Source organism: Dendrobates tinctorius, unplaced genomic scaffold, assembly GCF_039654945.1.
Source record: "Dendrobates tinctorius isolate UK_male_01 unplaced genomic scaffold, ASM3965494v1 ptg000036l, whole genome shotgun sequence".
Classification (NCBI taxonomy): domain Eukaryota; kingdom Metazoa; phylum Chordata; class Amphibia; order Anura; family Dendrobatidae; genus Dendrobates; species Dendrobates tinctorius.
In genome coordinates this window covers 14,856,191-14,877,015 of record NW_027361704.1, presented here as the reverse complement: position 1 = coordinate 14,877,015, position 20,825 = coordinate 14,856,191, and the positions used below count along the sequence as shown (strand labels likewise).

The 20,825-nt window shown below is 44.0% G+C and overlaps 1 protein-coding gene across 2 annotated transcripts in view; it reads right to left on the bottom strand.

Moving 5' to 3' along the window:
- SLIT3 (slit guidance ligand 3) overlaps positions 1-20,825 on the bottom strand; it is a 1,050,869-nt gene that overhangs the window by 301,226 nt on the left and 728,818 nt on the right. For both annotated transcript variants that reach the window (XM_073573732.1, XM_073573731.1), the window contains exons 9-10: positions 12,379-12,520; positions 306-377 (exon numbers count right to left, since the gene is read on the bottom strand). In XM_073573732.1, the coding sequence (XP_073429833.1) occupies positions 306-377; positions 12,379-12,520 (214 nt within the window). The remainder of the gene's footprint in view (positions 1-305; positions 378-12,378; positions 12,521-20,825) is intronic.

The following is a 20,825-nucleotide window of genomic DNA, read 5'->3' as shown; positions in this document are numbered from 1 at the left end:
CGTATAGGTATAATTATCTACATTTATGATGTACATATTTTGTACAATGGGCACAAAAGGTGCAATATCGTGATGGTGCATGCAACATAGGTCACATGCAACAATGAAGTATCTGTGCTGATCTAAGACCATTGTTGTTTTTTAGGTGGCATCTTATGCAGTTGGGCCTCTTGACAATAACCATCCTATGTAGAGCTACGGGAAAACACACAGGGCCAACATATTAGTCAGACTTTCTACAACACTCAGCTGTAACGAGATCACATAATACCAAGCTCAGTACCCTCAAAGAATATTACACTTACATTCTCTTTAGCTTCTTGTACTGAGTAAAAGCTCCAGCTGGAATACTCTTGATAGAATTCTGCTCGAGCCGTCTAAGAACAAGACACAAGCAAAATAAAGAAAAATATTATTTGTAGTGTCTGCTTACCATCTTGGTCCGAGATGACCACATTTGTGCGTCATACATTTATTATGATGCTTGGGAATGAAATTAATGGTTACAGTAAAAGCATTTGATGATTGTTTGTCCAACTTCTTGAACTGTTAATGTAAGATATTGTTAGCCTTCATGAAACAGACCCCTGGATATTATGTGAGCTTTGGCAGAAATGCACAAACCTATTTAATACAGTGGGATTTATCTACAGCCGCTTGGCCATCCATAAAACATAATACACTACAAACTGATGGATGCATACATGCTGTTTGCATGTACACAAGCTGATATAGTGATGACATTGCAGAGAGGAAGAGGGGAGAGCACCTTATTGTCGAACACGCTGCAGGTCACTCGAGCCGAACCAAAGAGAAAAGACGGAGGGGCCCCACTGTAGATAATTCTGGGATCACCTATAGCAGTGTTCCCCAACTCCAGTCCTCAAGAGCCACCAACGGTTCATGTTTTCAGGATTTCCTTAGTATGGCCCAGGTGATAATTGCAGTACCTGCGCGGGCATTAATTCCATCACTTGGGCCACACTAATGAAATCCTGAAAACATGAATCCCTTGTGGCTCTTGAGGATTGGAGTTGAGGAACGCTGACCTATAGCAAGCAATATATACTAGTGCAAAAACCAAGACGAAGACAAGCTATATAAATCGGGATCACCAGACATGGTAAAATAGAAAATCCTTTATTAAATAACAATTACACAAAAACAATGAATAAAAACATTTAAAAAGTCAAAAACATGACATAAGACATGATCAACCGCAATTAGGATGGCCAACCCTGTCAGGCAAATAGATGAATAATGCTATCTTAGGAAATCATATACAGCAGGGTTCCCCAACTTCAGTCCTCAAGGCCCACCAACTGGTCATGTTTTCAGGATTTCCTTAGTATTGCCCAGGTGATAATTGCATCACCTGTACAATACAAGGGAAATCCTGAAAACATGACCTGTTGGTGGGCCTTGAGGACTGGAGTTGGGGAACCCTGATATACAGGACACAGGTAAATTAGACCAAACAAGTTATATATTAACCCCTCACAATAAAAATGATCTATGGATCCCCTGTAGCGCTATGAAATAATCAAAATCAATATTAATAATACTATAACAATTGCTATTAGATGAAGGTTAAATACCAAAAAAGCAGCCATAAAGCATGATGAAAACAAGGTGTAATACGAAAAGCGCTGCTGGAAGGAGCAGGGATCCAAAGGACAGGGAATACCTACATCAAGCAAGTAATGATGCCAATGGTGTGTATTGCTAAGAGAGCATAATAACCTCGGTCACCAATAAGTTTATGCATCTGACAGGGCAAAAAATGCCCAACGCGTGTCACCACAAGCGTGTGGCTTCGTCAGTGGCCGATAGCAAAAGATGTGTTACAAGCATCTGAAATACATGATCAAATAATTGTCAATTGAATTGAGCTGTTGTAGGACTTACCTGGAACATAGTACACATTGGGGTCAAAGGAAATCCTGATGCCTGCATATAATAAGTGAGCCGGGAGGGAACACAGCTCTGTCCTATATCCACCGGTGATAATAGAAGGAAAAACAATGCACAGACACGTGCGTGTCACGCGTCGGAAATAGGATTCACATATAGTAAAGAAAAAGCCAGCTCACCTAGTACTTGAAGTCCAGCTTGCACGGAACCAGGTGGATCCACACCAGATAACGTGCTCAAGGAAATAAAAGGCTTGTTGTTCCAGAGTCTGGTAAAATAGTTCTTTCTTTATTTTAGATCCATTAAAAACTTACAAAAATTAACATGGTTGCATAGGCAGGGCGGGGGAGCAACACGCGTTTCGAACACTCACTTGCGTTCTTTATCACAGCTTGCAAGGCAGGAACAACAAGCCTTTTGTTCCCTTAAGCCCATAAATAGGACCCAGCAAGGTAATAGCAGAGCATAAAGTATTCTGCATATGAATGAGGACAAATGGTCAATGCGGGTACTAGCTGCACACACATACAGTATATAGTACCAATAAATCTGTTGTGAATAAAACCACAAAATCAACCTATAGGTGTGAACATGGTACAAAACACTGCGGGTGTTAGCTGCGCACACATATAAAGTCCAAATGAGTCTGTTGTGAATGAAACCACAGGAAAGACATATAAGTGTGAATATGGTAAGAAAGGGAACCCGCACAAGTAACACCTTTGTAGTGTATAAACATGCCCACACATGAAGATTAACAATGGAAGATGGTCCCACAGTAAATATTACACAAAATGGAACCCATTGCAGTACGGCCCATAAAATAAAGTGAGCATTGTGTGCATAAGGACAACTATATAAAATTAAAAAGAATAAAAACATAAAGATACCAGTATACCCTGACATTAAAAACTGGAAAAAACACAATTAAATAAAAAAGAATATACATATTGAACGAAAATACTAAGATAGCATAATTCATCTATTTAGGCCTGACAGGGTTGGTAACCCTAATTGTTGTTGATCATGTCTTGCATCATGTTTTTGACTTTTTAAATGTTTCTATTCATTGGTTTTGTGTAGTTGTTATTTAATAAAGGATTTTCTATTGTACTATGTCTGGTGATCCCAATTTATATAGCTTGTCTCCGTCTCAGTTTTTCCACTGGAGTGGAAGTCGCAGTTACTCACCTGCACAGAAGATCCCTGAATACACTGCCTATAGAAGAGAGGAAAAGGTACGAACTGTGGAGGGAGTACAGGGCACAGGTGCGAGATTCCAGCTTCACAACTGCACGTCACAGGGCACTATGACATCTATGGGGGGGGGGGTGATATAATAAGGAAGACAATAGGCAGGGATTTCTTCCAGGCACTGTACGCCTCGGAGCCTAGAAGGAATCATTAGCTTAAAGAAATAAAATATGTTTTCACACCATAAGGACTGATAATATGAGGCATACAGGTTGGACTAGTGTAACATTTCTATCACCTGTATGTCCATATTAATGGGTTATACAAGTCCCAGGGGGTGACAGATTCCCTTTAAACAGATCATCCAGACTGGTGGAATAAAAAGAAAGTAGTACTCATCCTCACAACCCCTATTCATTCGCTTACCCAGCCCTTGCCTCTTTCTAGTCACTGGTTCCATTCAGCCAATTATTGGTTGCAGTGGTGAGCTGCCTCAGACAGTTAATGGCCGAGTAGTCATTTTCACTGATTTGCAGTATGTTGAGTCAGGACCAGGACATAACATCTGAACAGGAGCTACAGGTGATCAATGAGTGTATTAGTTGAACACTTGAAAAAGTTCAGCTGACATTAGTCTAATGGGTATGAGGACCTTTAGACTCACATGCATCAGCAACGCTCTCTACAAGTAGGTTCTCTGAGACTCCCATATCGAAGACTTCTAGGACCTGTATTATCTCACTATCCACATAGTGATAACTCTGCTCCTCTTATAGACAAAGTCATGCTCGATACCTCTCTCTGGCATACTACTTCATGTTTAATTTGGACCAGAATTCTACTCATTCTAGCAACAGATCTATCTGTCTCATGTGTTTCCTGCCTTACACCAGAAGCAGCATACATACATAATATGGACTGTTGTGAACACTTTTGACCTGGCTTCTGAGTTTGGGCTCCTTCTGGTGGTTGCTGCTGGTAATGGAGCTGGTCTGGCTGACAGAAGTCAATCACCTGAGGAGGATGATTGGAGGTTAGAGGTCAGTCTGGAGAGATTTAAGCGAGAAACCTTCCCTCAGTGGTTGCTGGTGATTTGGTCTTTTTCCTGAGCATTTCGGAAGTCTGCTTGCCTCCTGCTTTTTCCTCCTGCTTTCAGATAAGTTATTTGTCTGCTTGAATCTTTTTGCATTTGATCTATTTTTTGCTTTCCTCTGATTTCTGTTCCCTGCTGGGACCTATGCTGGACTCTGTTCCATATACCACAGCTCATGTCAGTCTTTCAATATTTCTAATCCCCTGTTATATCAGTATCTTTTGATGTGTGTCCAGTTCACACCAGAGTTCAGATTTAGTCGGTGAGAGGTCATGTGGCCTCAGTATTTTTGCATATCACACGTGTTAGAGTTTTTCTTAGGGTTTTTTTTGGGTGATTGCAGACAGTATCCTTTCCTGTCCTGTTTTATCTAGACAGTTTGGGCCCCATCATTTGCTTACTCTATTTTCTGGCTGTGTTTTGTGCCTCATCTTGTCTCACCGGCAATATATGTTCGGGGGCTATCTATTCCTTTGAGGTTCTACTCCAGGGCAGTTCAGCCTTTCCCTTTTCTCTCTTTAGGCTTAGTTAATTCTTTGGCTGTGCCGAGGCATCTAGGGCATCGTAGGTATGTCCTACGGCTAATTCTAGTTGTGTTATCAGTTTAGGGGTCTGCAATCCGCTAAGTTACCAACCTCTCTGGTTACCTGGTTGCCTAGTCTATTCCCCTGCTATCCTCCTCGGTTACCTAATCATAACAATGGACATGCCTAGGCCATATGTACAAATGCAGCAGTGCAATGCTTATGACATCGCAAGAGTGCTGTCAAGTCAGGATCCAAGGTAAAGGCAAATTCTGACTCCCACCTTGTTTTACTGCAGGATGGCTTCCGAAAAGGTCATTCGTGGCACCATTAACTAACAAAGGAAATGGTTCTAGCTCCCATTGTATACACTAGGTATTGCAGGAACAATTGGTGCCACAGGATTACATGTGGTTAACAATAATTTAGCAACAGCATTTGTCAACTGATTTCAGACCACAGGCCATAAGAGATGTTGGTTGGCTCTGTTTTGAAAGAATTTTGTTACAGTTAATTTTACCCAGCATTTAAATATTCATTCAAATCAGTGGTCGGGTTTCAGATGCTTAGTCAGATTTCCAATGACAAAAATGTAATGTGCCAAAGTGGATTATGTGCTTTATAGACCCCTGTCTGCCTGAAGTCTAAAGTACACAAGCTAATGCATAAGAAAATGGAAGCACAATCTGCAGAGCCTATGCCACATGTGAAAACTATAGACTAATTCAAATGGGCTCTAGATGCAGGAGTGTAACTAGAGCAGATGCAGCCCCACCCACCTAGGCTCTGAATCCTAGGGGTCCCAAAAAGTCCCTTTGGCCTATATGAAAAATCAATTCTATTAAAGACCTGTGATAGTTAAAGCTTATGTGCCGCAATGCTAAATCTCCAATAGGGCCCTCATTTACGGGGTGCCATTGTCTAGATGCATTCACTAAGGATCTGATTTCCCTAAAACTAAATTAGATTATGTGCTTTCACACTAAAGCCCCCGTTACACATAGCGATATCGCTAGCAATATCGCTATAACGTCACCGATTTTGTGACGTAGCAGCGATATTGCTAGCGATATCGCTGTCTGATACTTACCTCCGACTGATTCCCCCGCTGCTCATCGCTGATCGTGCGAGAAGGTCCTGGATCATTTCTCGTCAGGCGCTTCCTGCTGGGCTTCCTGTGGCGCCGACGAGCGACTTGTGGAGGCGGGCGGGAGGACGTCAGGATCGCCTCGTCTGACAGGTAAGTAGCGACCCCCGACCCCTGCTATGTTGCTGGTGAGATCTGCCTGTGTGGCAGCTCACTAGCGACCACTTAGCAATGCACCAGCGATCCATATCGTTGTCGGGATCGCTGGTGCATCGCTAAGTGTAACTGTACCCTAAGGCTGTGTGCCCTCGTTCAGGATTTTTCGCTTTTTTTCAGCGGTTTTCCCCTGCTAAAACGCTTAAAAATGCATACATTAAGCATCCCATTATTAGAATGCATTCTGCAATCTTTGTGCCCATGCTGCGTTTTTTTCTGCAAAACGCAGCATGTTCATTAATTTAGCTGAAAATCTGCGGATTTGCCACTATGTTCATTGTTTTAGGATGCTCCAGAAAAAAATGTGAAAAATCCGAAAAAAAAGTGCAAAAAAAATGCAATAAAAATGCACAAAAAAGCCAAAAAAAATGTGGATTTCCTGCGAAGGAGTCCGGTTTTCCTCAGGAAAATTCTGCTTACGTGGGCACATAGCATAAGGGTGCACTTTAGATGCAGAAAGAGTAAAGGGAGTGAAGGAATGTAAAAATGAGGCTATTGGTCCATGTAAACATGTCAGCTGAACAAATGAGACAATAAAATAAATGGACAATAAAATCTTTGTCAGCAGCACATCAAAACCTGTAAAAAGCAATATGTGGTCAACAATAAAGCATCTGCATGATCTCTTTATCATTCTACCACACAATGTGCTGATGATCCCATGAACTAGATCTAAACAACGTTATATCACCGATTATCGCTCATTTGGGCCAATGCATTGGCAGCCCTAAATCCTGAATAAGATAAAATGGCCATCATCATGTTAATACACAAAATATATTAGTTTTACAGACTATCCTCACTACTGCTTCTTTGTTGGGATATTCACTTATGACTAATTGCTAATTACAGTGAAGATACTTTCTTTCCACTTTCTATTTTCCTCCTAAAAGGAACAAGAAAAGAAACTTTTGAATAAACACATTTTCTGATTTCATTTTTAGACTAGTTGGTTGACCTGGTCATGGTCATTTTTGTATGTTTAAAGAGGGGACGTTTGAACATGATGGAATGAACTCTTTTAGGCAAAGAGTAAGGTAAATCAAAGGGTAAGTCCAACAGCAAGGCCATAAATTGTGTAATGCAGCTCCAAATTACATTCTAAACAACGAGTTCAAATGCTTGAAAATTTTTCAATGTCAGCACATCCCATGGCAGATAATACTGGCAACGAGTTATTGCCCCATTGTATAGGCCTTCTCCCTGACCTTGTGTAATAAGGACTTCACTTTTATGTTGTGTTACTGTCACGAACCAATACAGTTATGTCCAGCTTACGACACAACTTACACCAAGGAAGGCCCTCAAAGTAGGGAACAAGGGATGGGGCAACTCCTAAGCTTCAACCTATGCTTGTCCCTAAATTCTCTTAACGCCTTAAGCAGGCCCTTCCCCAAGCTGCCGTATCGTGCCTAAACCCTGTTTGTCTCCTCACTATTCCCTGGCTAGTGCACTGTATGGCAAGGACGCTAGCCTCACCACTGCAGACGGTGAACAACACAGGGACAACAAGACAGAAAAAGGGAAAATAGAACTTAATACTGTCCCCGCTGAAAAGCACCACACAGCTGAGGATATGGCACCAGGACCACAAACTCCATGAACACAGCAGAAGCACAACTGCAACCAGAGAACTCTTTGCTCCAGGCTTTGTCAACATAGAATACTCTATCATCGACAGTCAGCTGATGGGTCATGAGACTTTTTAAAGGATGGTTGAAGTGGTCACCACCCACATCATATGACTAGCAATTAAACCAGCTGCCAGCAAGTAGACTGACATTTAACCATTGCTGGCCTGAAAGGAAAAAAGCTACATTTAAATTATAGCGGAGCCAGAGCTGCAACGAATCCTAAATGAATTGTGACAGTTACACTATTTATTAACCCCTTTGCGACATGTGTCATTCTATTACTGCGCATGTCGCTTTCCTCCCTTTGATGTGGTTTCCTGTTGTGAGTTCATTTTCCCCTTCATTACTGAGGCCCGACAAACTCCCTCCTCTGGTAAAGAAAGGTAGTGAGCCTGATTATCAAACACCTGAGGCTGATGATGATGACTGGCTGAGTGGAGTTACTGACTGGATATAAGGCTGCCAACGCCCTTCTGCCCTGCGGGTGATTTCTCTGTGGGATCCTTGGAGACCAGTCTGAATTCCTGCTCCTCTAAAGCCAAGTTTGCTGCTCGGCCTTTTGCATTGGTGCTTGACTTTGTTTTGCTTTGTTTTTCTGGATTTCTGCCATGCCATTCCCTGCTGGGGTGTGCTGAATTCCTTTAGCTCTGTCTTCTGAAAATACCTGAGTACTGATTTCGTTTTTGAAGCCTAGCTGCTTCAGGGCCTTTTTCATATCAGCTTGTTGGCTTATGTCTTTGATAGGGTTTTGGCAGATTGCAGACAGCAGCCTTCCTGTCCTTTCCTATCTAGGTAGTTTTGGGCCCCGTCTTGCTCAGTCTATCTTTCTGTCTGTGTGTGTTAGTGTTTTCATCTTGCTTCACCGTCATTATATGTTGGGGGCTGCCTATTGCTTTGGGGTCTGCTCTGGGGCAGTTTAGATTTCCCCTTTCTTTCTTTAGGCCTATTTAATTCTCCGTCCGTGATCGAGGGGTCTAGGGCATCGTAGGAACCCCCCACAGCTACTGCTAGTTGTGTTGATAGGTTCAGGGGTCTGCAATCTGATAGTTGCCAACTTCTCTGGTTTTCTGGACTTAGCTTGTATTTCTGCTTTTGCCTCCTACGGAGACTCATTCATAACAGGTTCCGGTGGTGAGCCCACATCTTTCCAGGGAAAGCTGTTAAAAACAGCTGACATGTGCTCAAAACAGCTACAGGAGGAATCGCGATCCACCAGCGGCTATTAACGAGTTAAATGCCGCTGTCAAACTGTAACAAGAGCATTTAACACATTGAGCCAGAAATCCGCCTACTGGTGACCGCAGTGATGTGATCACAGGTCACCGGCGCTCATAGCAAGTCAGTAATTCTGTAACACATAGGCAATCTTATCATTGCCTGTATGTAACAGGGCTAATCGGGTTATGACAGCTTCTAGTCGCCCATGGAGACTATTGAATCATGCCAAAAGTTAAAAAAAGTTTTTAAAAATATAAAAAAAAAAAACTACAAACGTTCAAATCACCCCCGTTTTGCCCCATTCAAAACAATTAAAATTACCAAAAATTATTATTGTTGTGGTTTATTACGATTATTTGTTTTTTTTAATCTCATTCTTTCTTTTACTATTTCTGGAAAATGGAATTTTCCTTTCCTGCTATATTATTGAAATTTTCTAAATAAAGAATATATATAAAAAAAATTACCAAAAATATACACATTTGGTATCGCTGTGTTCAGAATCGCCTGATCTATCAAGAGAAAAAAAGAATTAACCTGATTGGTAAATGGCGTAGCTAGAAAAAAAGTCAAAAAGCCAGAATTACGTTTTTTTTGGTCGCCGCGACATTGCATTAAAATGCAATAACTGGCAATCAAAAGATTGTATCTGCACCAATATGGTATCATTAAAAACGGCAGCTCGACACACAAAAAATAAGCCCTGACCCAACCCGAGATCACAAAAAATGGAGATGCTATGGTTGTCGGAAAATGGCGCAATTTTTTTTTCTTTAACAAAATTTGGAATTTTTTTTTCACCACTTAAATAAAAAAGAACCTAGATATGTTTGTTGTCTATGAACTCATAATGATCTGGAGAATCATAATGGCAGGGCAGTTTTAGCATTTAGTGAACATGGTGAAAACAAAACCAAAAAACAAGTGTGGGATTGCACTTTTTTGCAGTTTCACCGCACTTGGAATTTTTTTTCCTGTTTTTGAGTACATGACATGGTAAAATCAATGATGTCGTTCAAAAGTACAATTTGTCCTGCAAAAAACAAGCCCTCACATGGCCATATTAACGGAAAAATAAAAAAGTTATGACTCTGGGAAGAAGGGGAGCAAAAAACAAACGCAAAAACGAAAATGGGCTTTGGCGCGAAGGGGATAAACACCTATAGCAATCATTATTGCAATTCAGGCATTTACTCATCTATGAGGGCTTTATATGTTCTCCCTGTGTTTGCGTGGTTTCCTCTGGGTTCTCCGGTTTCCTCCCACACTCCAAAGACATAATGATAGGGAATGTCGATTGTGAGCTCCATTGGGGACAGTGATGATGGCTATAAAGCGCTGTGGAATTAATGGCGACGTATAAGCGACTAAAATAAGTACATAAATAATAAATATACTTGGACAAACTATTTAATGGAAAATACACCCTTTATTAAACACCTGTAGGACTACATTCCCCTGGTACCATGCATAAGGTTACTTTCTCCTCCGTTATCTGGCACTATAACATTGTCTTCTGAGAAACATGTTTAACTCTGTAGAGCGTTTTTCTATCCAGTCTTTCTTGATGGGAATCATTTATCCTTGAGGATAATGCGCACAGTTCGGGGACCACTGTTGTATTTGTCTCAGCTATCTTTTATTAGTAGAAATGGGTTAGCATCCGTTACCCTGCGCACTAGAGAAACAGTTTGGTAGCAATTTTCCTACTTCAAACAACATCTAATGCATAATGGTTTGTCAGTCTTCTCAACAACGCAGATAAATCATCCTCAAGAAAAAAAGTGAAGCATCACTACTGATAATTCTTGGCTGTCACATGAATAGAGTCTACAAATGAGATGGCCACGCTCTATTAACAATGCCTTTGTGCTCTGCTTTAGAGCTGTCATAAAATGTCCCTTCTGCATTTTTTGGCTGTGAAAATACTTATTGGAAAGGTTACAATATGTAAACTGAAAGCCTTTATCTTTCACTGAAGGGATTAAGACAGAAAACTCAGTTGTGAATGCTATAGTGATTTGTACCATTATGGGGCACAAAATGGTCTTTGTCTGCTGGTCTTATATTACAGTTGCTAAATCCGCTACAAATGATTGAAATATCAGCATAATCAACTCATGGCTAAAGAAGGGGTTTGCAATTATACAAAAGTTCTTCAGTGGTTTGCAAATATTAATAAATAATGAAGACGATTAAGGCAGGTTTCACACATCCAACATTCATGGACTACAATGTGTGGCCCAGGTGTTGGTCTCCTGACCTGAGCACAACAGCTTTATACATGCCAAAGAGTTCAGGCCAGAAGATCTACAGCCGGCCCAGATATCTCAGTATGTACTCGGACAGAGAATGTTGGATGTAATAACATTACAAATGTACAGTATTTTTCAGATTATAAGACGCACTTTTATGATCCCCAAAATTAAAGGGAAAATGGGGGTGTGTCTTATAAACTGAACACTATTCTTACCGAGGTGTCAATGCTGCAGGCCTGGAGCTGGGAGTGTTGTGGTGGTGGTACGGCAGCAAGAAGTGGGCCTGTGGTGGTGGTACGGCAACAAGCGGTGGTGGTATGGCGGGCGAGCGGAAGCCCTGAGGTGGCGGCACATGGCGACCATCACTCTTCTTCCGGGGTCCAGCGCCCAGCTTCTCACTCTGCGCAGGAACAGATGGAGGAGAGCCGAGATCTCCATCCACGCAAGCCTCTATGCGATGTCTCCAGTAAAATGGCCGTGGATGCAGTGAAGATGGAGATCTCGGGAGATGAGATCTCAGCGCCAAGATCTCCATCTGCGCATGCGCCGCCCCGGCAGCCATTTTCCCAGAGTCCACCCGATAGTAAACAGTGCGGGGGCTGTAGGCTTTTACAAAATGTTGGCGGAGCCCTTGCATTGCCGAACACCTGCAGCGCCACTCATGCCTCCTCCAGCTGCGACCTTGGGACCCTGCTCCACTATGGCCTGCACCACCGAACACACGCAGCGCCACTCTTGCCTCCTTCAGCTGCGACCCTGCTCCACCGAACACCCCTTTCTCCCATTCTGGGGTCTGCAGTATCATCCCACTCCTGCATCTGCTAACAGCGACCCTGGGACCCCGCTTCACCACAGCCACCACCCCCAGTAAGCAATAAGATGCCTGGATTGTAAGAAACACCACCATTTTATTAAAAAAAGTTTTCTTTCCTATTTTTCAACTCAAAATTTGGGGTGCATCTTATGCACAAAATATAGTATATTAATTATGCAAGGTGTACAGATGACCTTATTTCACTCGTTCTGCATACATTTTATTAATTTAGAAACCCTTTAAACATTAATCAAGATGAAAGTAAGTAATGTGCTGTACATGCCTACTGAAGAAAGAACACTGTATTTTAGTATTTTGTTCTATATGAATTTATACTTGTAAAACTGTAATTGCAGAGGTGCAGTTGGCTCATGTGTAAATCAGGTATGCCAGAGCTAATGACATTACAATAAAATGATTACTTACACCTCAATAATGCCTTCTGGTAGATTGGCTGGGATTTCCGTAAGTCCTTTCCCCCGACAGTCAACCACATTGTTGCTGCAGGCACAAGCAGATGGACAACTCACTGCATTGGCATTGCATGATGGAGGCTCATTTTGGGATCCTGTAAAATCACAGAGCAATTTTAGTAAGCCCAGAAACTGTTCTTTTTGTTTTGAAATAGATGCACTTAATTTATGACCATAAAAATCTGCTATCCGATAGCCACTTATACCATTCTCTTCCATGTTGATTAAAAACAACTTTACTAATCTAAGGATCATATATACACATATACACTATATACATACCGTATAGACACTGTGGTGTAGTAACCACTGAGTCCGCTAGGGGGCAATGTGTGGGTGTCCCAGGAGAAAGGATGAATGGCAGAATACGGAATGGCCGTTATGTATCCCAAAGTGGTTGGCTTTGGGATGGAGACTTATGTGTTGTTCAGCAATGATATTGCTGAGGTGTTGCTTCAATGTATAAGGGAGAAGTCTCAAGGTAACTAGAGAGATGGGCGGACTTGGTTACCTACAAACCCACCCAGGGGTGTGTTTAAGAGTGTCATAATAAAGTATATATGTGGCTGTGTGTAATAGGACCTTTAGTGAGGTCATAGCCATGTGATCACCTGTGGGTGTGGTTATGAACCATATATGGTACCTGAGGTCCGATCACATGAGAGAGCACATGGATCTGATTGGGTCATGTGGAAGGTCCCGGCAGGCCTATGTGAAGGAAGGTGTGCTACCTTCCTGAAGGCCACGTGCTGAGGCTGCTGACCCGGTGAGGCCTGTGGATATTGGCTGTATGTGAGGAGGGATAAGCCGCCTGTGTTTGCTGAGGCTCCAGGACGGAGATTGAAATCATGGACACTTATACTTGCTTTCGCCTGAGCTAAAGGCTATTCCTTATGTTATGTGCTGGTTTATGGGTTATGGAGCAATAAACCCTATGAACTTTTAAAAGGAACGTGCCTCCTGATTTACTCCCGTGGCTCCTGAGCGAGTTGAATCCCTACAATTGGTGGAGAATGCAGGAAATGTAGACTTGTTGCTAGGAGCAACGGCAGAGGACTGCAAAGTTCGGTTGCTACAGGCAACGGTTTCCAAAAACTCATGTTGCAGTGCTGGCAACGCTGAGCCAGGAGGGCTGACGATATGGAAAGGCGTGTGATATGCTGAGTGGAGTCAGTGGAAAAGACTTATAGGACACCTCTGCGGTAGAGGGGTACGAGAACCTGCGCGGCCAGCAGGTGACGGTCGTGAAAACCATGTTGTACTGACCAGGGTCAGTGAGAAAGAGACTGGTGATTGATAGGGTGCCTCTGTGGACAAGAGGTATCCAAGGACCTGTGTGGCTGACACAGGTAACAGACAGGTGTTCGTGTTGTACTGACATGGGTCAGTGGGAAAGACGGTGTACCTGGAGGGTTCAGTGAGCAAGGTCCTGGAGGGTCAGTGTTGGGAGATTCTAGGAGAAGAATCGACTCCCTGGAGCACGTGGTATGACCTTGGACCTGGTGAGGCGTGAGTGTTGGGCAGTCTCAGGCGGAGATGGATGTCCTGAAGAGCACCCGCTAAGCCCCTGGACCTGGTGAGGCCGGTGTGTTGGGAAACCCTGGGAGGAGGGCCGCTCCCTGAACAGCACCCGGTGCGCCCTGTGTGTTGGACGGTCTCAGGTGGAGACGGAACGTCCTGAATAGCACACAGAAAGGACACATAAGTTTTGTGTGTTTTTTTTTCTCTTAACTCAGCCTGCGGTGGCTCAGTGGGAGTCAAGAAGGTGACAAGCGGCTACCGGTAACTCGGCGGGGTTACGAAGGGGACAAGCGGCTTCCTGTAACTCGGCGGGGTTACAAAGAGGACACCAGCCGCTGTGTGTTAACAGCAGCCAGTGGTGTCAGTGATTTGTGACAGCAGGAGCTGTGGCAGCGCCAGAAGGAACTGGTGTGGTGTCGTGCTTAAAGGGCCAGTACCAGCCCAAAAAGACAAACTGTACTGTGTGAACTGTGGCATAAGAAGTTCTGCAGAACGGACATGGGGAAATCCCGAAAGGGGGCGGTGGCCCAAATCAGGGTGGTGGCCCAGAAAGGGGTGGAGTCCCAGAAGGGGGTGGTGACCCAAATTGGGGTGGTAACCCAAAAAAGTGGAGTCCCAGAGAGGGGCGGTGACCCAAATTTGGGTGGTAACCCAAAAAGGGGTGGAGTCCCAGGAGGGGGTGACGACCCAAATTGGGGTGGTAACCCAAAAAGGGGTGGAGTCCCAGGAGGGGGCAGTGACCCAAATTGGGGTGGTTCAGGAAATGGCAGCACCGGTTGCCTCAGTGGGTATGTCTGGGGAACCGCAGTGAGTCTATGAGTTTTGAGGAGTGCGGCATGTATTTTCCGGATAATGAAGGGCCACAGGTGTGTACCGTGATGCTGCACCGGGAAGGAGTCTCTGGTAGACTGGACTCAGAGAGTCAGGTAACTCTGACAGGAACTCCGCTCGTTTTATCTCTGACCGAGAAAAACGCCAGGGTTCGCTGTAAACATGGGGTCACGGTGAACTATGCAGTAGACCGAGTAATGTTTGAGGGTACCAAAGGTGGTGTGTGCCAAGGGGGCGGGATACCACAAGACTTAGTCTATGCCTTGGAGAGGGGCCGGGACATTGTGTTGCTTGATGACATATGGTCGGACCATGGAGACGTTTCGACTGTGGGGCCAGCGGACGCTGAGACGGTGACGCCTCCTAAGTGGACAGGTCAGAAGTAGAACTGACCGGGAAAAAAGTATATCTGCCCAACTGACGGACCTGACGTCTCGTGACAAGACAGATGGTGGGCTGGGAGATGAGATGACTCGAGTGGACACACGGTCAGAGGGTAACTGGAGGGTTGACTCGGATGATCGGTGTGACTCAGACTCTAGGGGTGACTGTGGCTCTGAGAGAGAAAGGGAGCACAGACTGCATGAGCTAGAGAAAGAAGTCTTCGAGCTCAAAGGTCACCTTGCATCATGGCAAGGTCTGAATAAGTCCCTCAGAGAAGAGGAAGGAGTAATAACAGAAACTGTAAGAGGTCTTCTGCGGGAGAATAAGTGGGACGAAGACTTACAGCGGCCAGGCCCGAGTGAGGAACAGTGTGAAGACAAAAAGAAACCGAAAAGTATTGGAGCAGAGGTGATTCGTTTGCAGATGGAGCTAAAAGACAAGTACAGCAGGAAAAAGATTAACTGGCTGATGTGACTGTCAACAACAGAGGTGAAAGTGCTCCGGCTTTGGAAGAAAACAGGCGGTTAGAGTCTCGCATCGTTCAGCTTGAGGAAGAACACGGCAACGTTGAATTAGCCAATGACAAGCTGAGAAAGGCCACACTTCAGGCTGACCAGATGGATGCTGATCTGAAGACAGAACGTAGTAATGCTCAGAAGAATGAGAATGCCCTTCAGCAATTAGTTCGCCAGAATAAGGACGTAGAAGCAAAGGTTGCACTACTGGAGGAACAGCTTGATGCAGAAATTAAAGTGCGACAAACTGCTAGCAAACAAGTACGTCGTACGGAGAAAAAACTGAAGGTTGTACTAAGGCAAATGGATGATGAAAGGCGTAATTCTGAGCAGTACCAAGACCTGGCAGAGGGAAATGAGGTGCGTCTGAAACAGTTGAAACACCAGGTGGAAGAAGTAGAGAAAGAGGCTCCACATGCCAATACGTTGCACCGTAGATTACAGTGTGAACTGGAGGTTGCTACAGAGACAGCAGATGCAAAGAACTGTGAGGTTAATGTACTGAAAAGTAAACTCTGATGTGGTGGGGTACCATTTGTTAGAAGACGCGTAGATAAAGGATGGTGACTAACCAGTGTCTGACGATGCAGACAGACCGTGACTGGAGGGTCAAAGCCAATGACCGATATTCTGACCACTGCAGGTGAGGGAGGTCTAACGTAGGAACGAGGCCGTATAACAGATGGAGACGGTTCTCTCGACATGTGGGGCAAGGTGTAGTGAGTGCCCGGTCACGAGACCCTGGTGTAATGTTGTGTGTTCAACCCCACAAGTTTGAACAGAGGGGGGAGGTATGTGGTGTAGTAACCAGTGAGTCCGCTAGGGGGCGCTGTGTGGGTGTCCCAGGAGAAAGGATGAATGGCAGAATACGGAATGGCCGTTATGTATCCCAAAGAGGGTGGCTTTGGGATGGAGATTTATGTGTTGTTCAGCAATGATATTGCTGAGGTGTTGCTTCAATGTATAAGGGAGAAGTCTTCAGGTAACTAGAGAGATGGGCGGACCTAGTTACCTACAAACCCACCCAGGGGTGTGTTTAAGAGTGTCATAATAAAGTATATGTGTGGCTGTGTGTAATAGAACCTTTAGTGAGGTCATAGCCATGTTATCACCTGTGGGTGTGGTTATGGACCATATAAGGTACCTGAGGTCCGGTCACATGAGAGAGAGCACATGGATCTGATTGGGCCTTGTAGAAGGTCTCGGCAGGCCTATGTGGAGGAAGGTGTGCTACCTTCCTGAAGACCACGTGCTGAGGCTTCTGACCCGGCGAAGCCTGTGGATATTGGCTGTATGTGATGAGGGATAAGCCTCCTGTGTTTGCTGAGGCTCCAGGACTGAGCCTGAAATCATGGACACTTATACTTGCTTTTGCCTGAGCTAAAGGCTATTCCTTATGTTATGTGCTGGTTTATGGGTTATGGAGCAATAAACCCTATGAACTTTTAAAAAGGAATGTGCCTCCTCATTTACTCCCGTGGCTCCTGAGCGAGTTGAATCCCTACAACACGTACACACATATGTGGACATATATGAATGAATTTGCTGATATATAGAGTAAATAAAATATTTTATTTTATATTTTTCTTCAAGATGGAACTGCCGGGGCTCTGGCCTTTCACAAAATGTCGGCAGAGCTCCAGCAGCACTAGAGACCCCCGCAACACCACCAGGCACCGCAGCCATCTGCATCAGCACTGGGCAGCAGCGCTGGATACCAGCAGTAGCACTGGACACCCGCAGAGGCGCGTTGCACATTAGAACACCCCCTCATCCCAGCCTGTGGACTGCAGCATCACCCCACACCTGCCTCCTCCAGCAGCAATACTGGGATAAGGCATAATAGATATTGATTACTAATGTTTTGCAAGGACCTGTGGTGAGGTCACTGTCACGTGACCAATCAGCTGCTGGGTTCGTGGGTGTGGCTACACGCTTAGAATGTAGCCTGCTCCTGAACAAGGCAGTTGTAGGTGGGGAGGACTAAGCCTCCCATGTGTGCTGAGACTCCTGGTCTGAGTCAGAAGCAACGGACGTTTGTGTTCTTTTTGCCTAAGCTAAAGACTATTTTTGGTGATACGCTGCTTTATGGGTTTATGACCCAAATAAACCTCATGAACTTTGGAAGAACCTGTCTCATGATTGTCTCCCGCTGCACCTGAGCAAGTCGAATCCCTACAATATATATACATTTATGCACACACATACACACACAAATAGTGCTCAAAAGTTTACATTCCTCGGCAGAATTTTTGCTTTCTTGGCCTTTTTTCAGAGAATATAAATGATAACACCAAAACTTTTTTTCCACTCATGGTTAGTGGTTGGGTGAAGCCATTTATTGTCCAACTACTGTGCTTTCTCTTTTTAAATTATAATGACAACCCAAAACATCCAAATGACCTTGGACAAAAGATCACATTCTCCATTTCTCAATACTGTGTATTGCCGCGTCTAACATCAACAAAGTTTGAAGTCTTTCATGGTAGTTGTGGATGAGGTTCTTTATTTTCTCAGATGGTAAAGCTGCCCACTCTTCTTGGCAAAAAGCCTCCAGTTCATGTAAATTCCTGGGCTGTCTACCGTGAACTTCCCGCTTGAGATCTCCCCAGAGTGGCTCAATGATGTTGAGGTCAGGAGTTTGAGAAGGCCACTCCAGAGCCTTCACTTTGTTCTGCTGTAGCCAATGACAGGTTGACTTGGCCTTGTCTTTTGGATCTTTGTCATGTTGGAACGTCCAAGTAGGTCTCATGCGCAGCTTCCAGACTGATGATTGCAAATTTGCTTTCAGTATTTGCTGATAATGTGCTGCATTCATCTTTCCTTCAAATTTGCCCAAGTTTCCTGTGACTCTGTAGCTCACACATCCCCAAAACATCAGCGGTCCACCTCCATTTTTCTTCTAGTGTCTCCTTATTATGCATCTTGAAACAGCCACACCACTAGTTTTCAGAGAGTCCAGTATTTCAGCTGATGTTGTGTGTGGATTTTTCTTTGCATTCCGAACAATTTTCCTGGCAGTTGTGGACAAAATTTTTGTTGGTCCACCTGACCATGGTTTAGTTTTTTACAGAGCCCCTGATTTTCTACTGGTTAATCTGGATCCCAGAAACTCACTCAGCTCGTATGCACACTGACTCTTGCATCTGTCATCCAGCCACTGACGTTTCTGGATTGTAAGTCATGGGTAAAGCAAAAGAATTGTCAACGGATCTACGGAAAAAGGTAGTTGAACTGTATAACACAGGAAAGGTATACAAAATGATATCCAAGGAATTAATAATGCCAGTCAGCAACATTCAAACTGTGATTAACAAATAGAAAATCAGGGGCTCTGTAAAAACTAAACCACGGTCAGGTGGACCAACAAAAATTTCGTCCACAACTGCCAGGAAAATTGTTCGGAATGCAAAGAAAAACCCACAAATAACATCAGCTGAAATACTGGACTCTCTGAAAACTAGTGGTGTGGCTGTTTCAAGATGCATAATAAGGAGACACTAATTACAAGCAAACAGGTCACAGGTGAGGATGTTACCTTTAGTAGTCAGTCAAACCCATTTGTGTCAACTTCTGTGCATGTTATCAGGCCAAAATCATCAGGGTATGTAAACTTTTGATCAGAGTAATTTGAATGTTTTGGATTGTCATTATGATTTAAAAAGAGAAAACAGTAGTTTGACAATAAATGGCTTCACCCAACCACTAACTATCTAACTATGAGTGGAGAAAAAGTTTTGGTGTTATCATTCATATTCTCTGAAAAAAGGTCAAGAAAGCAAAAATTCTGCTGGGGTATGTAAACTTTTGAGAACAAATGTATAAATAAATAAATATATATATATAACTGAAGATGTGTCCTTTTGTCCATGCTAGAATATCGGTTGGAGCAACGTTGGTTGCAGCAGCAGCTGCTTCACCGGTGGGGGAGGGAAGAGAGATAGAGATTCTACCATTTTAGTCAAGTATTCAGATACACCGTCAACAATACGCACACGCTACATGCGCCGACTAAGGCGCCGTTTTCCTCAACTGTCAAATTTCAATGTTGAATGATCTTTATTCTCTCCACCAGCATTCGGTTTCAGTCACAGGGGCGGCACCAGTTCAGTCACTGCTCTGAGTATACAGAGCGACCACTGTAACCGCACCCCCAGCCCTGAGTGACAGTGGCTCTACATTGAGGCCAGCTGTCAGTCAGGGACGAGGACACGGTTACAACCGCTGCTCTGTGTACTCAGAGTGGTGACTGAATAAGCGCCACCCCCACCACCATGAAGGAATACTGAACACTGGCGGGGATAAAGTTAACTGCAGATTATCAGCGTTATATCTAGTGACAGGTTCCCTTTAACATGGCACAAAAATGTACCAATAAAAATGCTCGCAACTCGGGCGTAGAACGGGTTCAATAGGTAGTGTGTATATATATATATATATATATATATATATACACATACACTCACTGGCCACTTTATTAGGTACACCTGTCCAACTGTGTGTTAAGACTTAATTTCTAATCAGCCAATCACATGGCGGCAACTCAGTGCATTTAGGCATGTAGACATGGTCAAGACAATCTCCTGCAGTTCAAACCGAGCATCAGTATGGGGAAGAAAGGTGATTTGAGTGCCTTTGAACGTGGCATGATTGTTGGTGCCAGAAGGGCTGGTCTGAGTATTTCAGAAACTGCTGATCTACTGGGATTTTCACGCACAACCATCTCTAGGGTTTACAGAGAATGGTCCGAAAAAGAAAAAAAATCCAGTGAGCGGCAGTTCTGTGGCCGGAAATGCCTTGTTGATGCCAGAGGTCAGAGGAGAATGGGCATACTGGTTCGAGCTGATAGAAAGGCAACAGTGACTCAAATTGCCACCCGTTACAACCAAGGTAGGCAGAAGAGCATCTCTGAACGCACAGTGCGTCGAACTTTGAGGCAGATGGGCTACAGCAGCAGAAGACCACACTGGGTACCACTCCTCTCAGCTAAGAACAGGCATCTGATGGCTACTTTCAGCAGGATAATGCGCCATGTCATAAAGCTCGAATCATCTCAGATTGGTTTCTTGAACATGACAATGAGTTCACTGTACTCAAATGGCCTCCTCAGTCACCAGATCTCAATCCAATAGAGCATCTTTGGGATGTG